This window comes from Cariama cristata, unplaced genomic scaffold (genome assembly GCF_000690535.1).
Source record: "Cariama cristata isolate BGI_N322 unplaced genomic scaffold, ASM69053v1 scaffold36831, whole genome shotgun sequence".
In the NCBI taxonomy this organism is placed as follows: domain Eukaryota; kingdom Metazoa; phylum Chordata; class Aves; order Cariamiformes; family Cariamidae; genus Cariama; species Cariama cristata.
In genome coordinates, this window is record NW_009600494.1 from 6,183 (window position 1) to 11,990 (window position 5,808).

The window sequence follows — 5,808 nt, forward strand, 5'->3', positions numbered from 1 at the left end:
TTTATCCAGCAATCCTATTTTTTAACAAACTGAGCTAAGCATTGAGACACTCTGCTCTTCTTCAGAGGCACTCAGCATCTCAGTCAGGTGTCAAGGAAGAAATAACAAGGGAAAATAAGTTGATGTAGACAAACAAAGCCACATTCATCTTAAAATTCAAAACCGATCAGGGCTGGGGGGAAAAAATGGCACTTCTTTGTGATTTTTAAGCATTTGGCCGATTCGCAGGTGGCTTCCCAACTGTCTCTTTTATTTCTTTTCGTTTTAATGCTAATAAAAAAGGAACACAGACAGGGGACTCAATTCCCCACACAATGCAATGGGGGAGGGCAGAGAGTGTAACTTACGTATCCGAAAAGTCTGACTCAGACAAATTACTTCTAGTTCACTTCCTTACTACACGCCCGCATTGTTCCAACACCTTGGTAGCATAAGGGGTTCATCACCAGCTATCTGGTCACAGAAACAGCAATGCAGACTAATGTCATTAAAGAACTGTTCCAATTACTTCCCCGGGGAAAGAAGTGACTTGCAGCTTAACGTCCTGCCCCAACACAGCAGGAAAACCAACCGTCTGCAAACGCCCAGCTAATGACTGCTGCTCTATTGGACCTGCTCCTGGGATGAGTTTGTCTTCCAGGGATGGCAGCTGGTTCCTGGATCAGAAGTACAGATGGTTGGAGGCTCGGCCACAATTTGCTTTGAAAGTGAGGTTGGTGATAGATTCTCAAGAGGAAAAAAAGGCATTTTGAACCAAGGACGACTGATGGCCACTGTTGCCAGGCTGACACTAGGAACTTGCTATTGGATTGTTTTTACTATCTAGAGAAGACAGATACTATGATAGTGTAAAAAGGACAGGACAGGGCCCTTGTCCTTCACGTGGCCAGAGAAGTGCTTCACAACCAGCCACATGGTTGCAGTGCTAGAACTATCAGCACAAGAAAATTGCATCACCTCCAAGGGAATCACAAGCCTTTCGTAGAGAAAGGAATGCCAGCTATAAATTAAAACAGTTAAAAACTTCTTACAGATGCATGGCTCACATAACCAGCCTGCACCATCTTTTCCTGTAATAATTATACACAGTCAAGGATTTGTGAGTCTAATAGTTTTAGGGAGAAATTCTCAAGCCATAGCTGTCAGATTGTGGAAGGGTTTTCTGAAATCCCATCAAAGCTTGTAGGAATTCAGTAAGATTAGCAGAATACTAATATTCTTACTTGGAACAATATTGAGGTTTCTGACATAAAAATAGAATGCTGCACTCGTGCTGCTTCAGATATCCAGCAGTGGCGCAAATAAAGATACAACGTTTATAAAGAAATCAAACCTCACCTGTCGTTTTGGTATTTTTTTTTCTGTACTTGAATCTTTACACCAAGCAAAATGCTTAACTACAAAGAAATAAACCCAATTCCTAACATCTATAGCTTTCCTCCGGTCTGATTAAATACTTAGTGGTGTTCAAATTTAAGTATTCAGTAGAAACTGTAATAGCAGCTGAAGTGAACAGTTGAAGGTACCACAGACAGTTAACATGGCAAAACTGTATCTTGTCTTTTGGGCACCAAACATGAATATGTCATGGATTTGCATGGCATAAGCACAAAGAAGCTTCCATCTCTGCACTGTAAGATCTCACACTGAATGTAGTTGGACTCGGCGTTAGATTCAGTTCAAGAGCCAGAAGACTCTATTCCTACTCCACTCAAGCCACTCAGGATGCAATTCAATCCCAAACACTGCAGGACCAGACAGACTATGGGGAGGGGAACATTTCACTCTCCCTCTTGCTGGCACAGAGATTGGAAAAATAAAGAGCAAAGCAGCACTGAGAATATGCGTAATAATAATAAAAGAGCTTAGGATGACAAGGAAAAATGACTTAAGAAGAAACGGAGAATTTTTTTTTCTACTCAGAAGCTACCTGAACTTAAATGTACTGTTTCAGTCATACCACTGAACACAACAACTTGCTACAGCCTGGAGTGTAAAGAGAACAAAATAGGCCTGACTGATCCAAAAGTGAACGGTTAGCACAGGGAACTTAATGGCTCTCTTGCGAATATCACCACATAAAATCAGTGCGTCAGGAATTACATTAGTGTACATCATTAAGTGAACGGCATAGTGTTATATGGCAGTGCTTTACACTATTAACAGTTTGAATTTATTAATTTTAAACCAGTTTTTGTTCTTTCTCAGCTATCTAGTCAATCTTCTGTTAAAGCCCAGTGTGTGCTGCACTAATATGGTTGGACTTGATGATCTTTGAGGTCTCTTCCAACCACAACGATTCTATGGTTCTATGATTCCTGGAGCTCAGCAGTGTATTTTTAAGAGGAAGATTCACTCATATATTCATCTGTGGCTTCAACCTGGCTCAGCAACAAGTCTGCACAAACTACAAGTACATTCAAGTTCGATTACAGCTAACACATGCCACTGCTGTGGAGAATAGATTCTGGACCTAAGAGAAGCCCATGTGCTTATCTTCCACCAAAATGAAAGTGCTTATTAAAAAGTGTTGCTTGCTTCTACATATAAAGTACCCAGTGTGATATCTGAGGGCGTGCAATGTGCCTCAGCCTGTTTTCAAAGGAGTTTAAGTTGCATAACTGTTTTTTATATTTAGTTCAAGCAGCTTTTAAAAACTTTACAAGTAAGTTTAAAATAATTACAGGGTATTAATTAGTGCACTCTGCAGAGGGAGAGATTCAGCCCAAGTGCATGAAAAAAAAACAAGCAAAAATAGTCCTTCTAAGCCTGATTTATCGGGCCTGTATCAGACAATCTTAACAGTTTTATTCTCAAACGTCTTACTGTCTCCCTGAGGGAAAACTGCAGAAAAACACTGCACACAAGTGTCCTTGTAATAGTTTAAACAAGATTTTCAGCCGTCCACAGAAATGAAGAAGTTATGTCCCTGCTTTCAGACCCAAGCAGGTCGCTCACTCCCATCACACTATGGGGAGCACAGCATTACAAAAAAATGTTTCTGTTTTGTAAGCGTTCAGATAATCCCTGGAACGGTTTTTCATGATTAGACATACTCTCCACTTACTGTCAGGCTATCATTTTATAAGTATATTTAGTTTCTTAAAAACAAAAAAACCCAAAAGCCATACTTGTAGAGAAAATAAGGCCTGCTTTAAAAAAGACTGCAACAAGTTTCTGTGGGGTATTTACTTGCTCTAAACAGAACCAAGAGAAGTCTAATCAGAACATTTTGGCCAGGACACAAGAAGTAACTCTGCTTGACAGATGTTAATTTAAAAAAATCACCAGTCAAGAGCAACGAAATAACCTTTTCCTTTAGCTGCTGGAAGGTACCATCCCATTCAAAGATCTTTTACAATGAACCACCTACTTGCTGTCTGTCCTTTTGTTATAAATGAGAAAGTCAGAAATGTCGTGCCATACATTACTATCGTCATACAGGTAGGTCATGGAAGACTGCAGAGAAGGCTGCAGAGTTTGCCGGTGGTATTCAAAGAGCCAGAGAACTGTCCCCCATATCAGAGCAGTGACAAGTGGAAAGGGATCCTGCTTTGGCTGTGGGACATAGCCCTTCTCCACTGCCAGCCGAGACAAGCCAAAGAGCACACGAGACAGCAGGTACATAACGATCTGCATGAAGAGAAAACCCAAAGAACATTAGGTAAATAATGTGACCAGATATACGAGCTAGGTTAAGTGATTTAGAAGTGATTCGCCAGGCAAGAGGGGTGCAAACAATTTACCCAACTTAAAAGCAAACAGGTTGTAGGTTCACATATCAAGCAGTCTTCGTAACTGGAGACGTTTGCGTTTTCCCTATGCCCTCAAAGTCCTACTTCTTTGCTGTTGCTCTAATTTAGTAATAAACAAGTTATACTTAATGCAACACATCTTTGCAGTTGCAAAACTCCTGTCTTTGCTCAGTTAATGCTACCTCAGACGCTGCTGCTGGTAGAATAGTCACAGAGCACCCTGCTAACCTGCCAAGCAGTTACAAACTCAGTAGTCTGGACACATCTTAAAACCCGACTGAAGGTGTGCTAATGCAGGTTGCATAAGTAGAACACTTTTGATCAATCTGCATCCGTGTGTTTTACTGACTGATTAATCTGTGACTGTGTGTTAACAACCAGCTTTAAATCAAACGTCCCCAGAGCAGCTTTTATCAGTTTAAACAGTTTAGTTAAGTGTAGCTCAGTAATTAGTTGTGCTCTATACTCACAATGTTCAAGCTAAAGGGTTTAACCCTGCGAGTAGGTGGACTAAGAGTGCACTCAGTCAGTTACCACAGCCGAGATGACAGATGAGGTAACCCAACGGCTTTGGATTGCGTAACTGCCTGTCTTCCTAGGTATACAACAAGTGCAGCTCTGGAGGTACACCTGGGCTTTTAGTGCTCAAACTGCACACACTGTTCACAGAGGCACACAACCAGCTCTAGGATTTGAGTGCAGAGCAGCCAAAATAAGAACTTGTGCAAGGAGGAATGTGGTAAAAGGGTAATGCTACATGGTAAGAACCACCAGAAACATGCCAGGCTATACCAGCCACTTCCTAGCACATGATCGTCTATCTCTTGGGTTTTTTTGTCAAGGAAACTTTCAATAAATGCATTTACCTGGCTGTTGATGGGATTGTTATCACCGAACACTAGCCAACCCCCAATGCAGGCTGCAAAGAAAGAATGAAATGGAATTTTTTTCCCCTGTAGTTGGGACTGCAACGCCATCAGCCCCTTGTAGGTGAACACAAAATATGCCAAGTTCCGGGAGTGAGTGTACGTAGCCTGAGCAATCGATTTCAATTTCTCTCTTAAACTGAAGAAAAGAAACAGACAATTAGGAGAGCAAAAAGGCAGGACCACTGCAGTCACTCAGCCTGGACATTACGCCCCTCTGGCCTGCCCATCTAGATCGACAGCTTGGGCACCCCACAGAACATCTTGTGAGGGAAGAGAAATCCCTTCACCTCTGGCCCACTCATCAGAATACAGCTCTACTTAGACCACAAACTGTGCTTCTGTCCAATTCTATGAATAGTCAAGCAGCCTTTGAATTTTTTTTCCTAAGTGCAAATCTCTCACATAAGTGGGGAAAGACACAGTGTGCACTGCTATAGTTTAGCTTCCCTTATTTGAGCAGAGCGCTGCTGTTTGCATCTGCTAATTTTTCCTGTGCCCACTGGTTCTCATCAACCATTCTATGAGTGGCTGACCCCCACGACTACGTATATTTGTGCATGCATAGGAGCTGTCCTGCTTAGCTGGCAGAAGCATGGGCTACGACCATGGCTCACGTATCTTTCTGCTTTTTAAGCCATCTGAAAACATGAAAAATTGGATCCTTGAATGAAAGCATCCTAAGCAGTAATGCAGAAATATATAACTAGGGTTCGTACCTTCCGCTCTTGAATAGGAAAGTCATCACTAGGGCATGTGGGGCACGAATTTTTGCTCCATAGCTGCAAAAGTCAGTAGATATTTCAGAGTTTTTGTATTATACTATGAAATTACTATATTTCTATTCTACTGATTGCCACAAGATGCTACTTAAGCAACTACATCGTACTTTTAAGTCAGTCCAGTTGCAGCAGCACACCAAACCGAAGGAGCCCAGCCCACAGGCTTAGGAGAACGTACACCCCAATAAGCCAGACCCAAAGGGGACCCCAAAAGCAGCTAAAACCCCGACTATCGGTCAGGGAGACAGAAACGCCCCTCCGGAACCTCTACCACAACAGCCCCGGTCTCCTTACAGGCAAGGAGGGCACACGGCGGCCTTCCCACGGCCCTCAGGGCTACTGGGC

The 5,808-nt window shown here is 42.3% G+C and overlaps 1 protein-coding gene across 1 annotated transcript; it reads right to left on the reverse strand.

Annotated features, from left to right (window-relative positions):
* Positions 1 to 3,163: 3,163 nt before the first annotated feature.
* On the reverse strand, positions 3,164 to 5,463 carry PXMP4 (peroxisomal membrane protein 4, 24kDa; the record flags this gene model as incomplete). The annotated part of the gene is made up of 3 exons (XM_009710038.1): positions 3,164 to 3,633; positions 4,622 to 4,820; positions 5,401 to 5,463. Coding segments are annotated over 3 exons (526 nt in total), but the record flags the coding sequence as incomplete, so codon positions are not given.
* Positions 5,464 to 5,808: the final 345 nt, after the last annotated feature.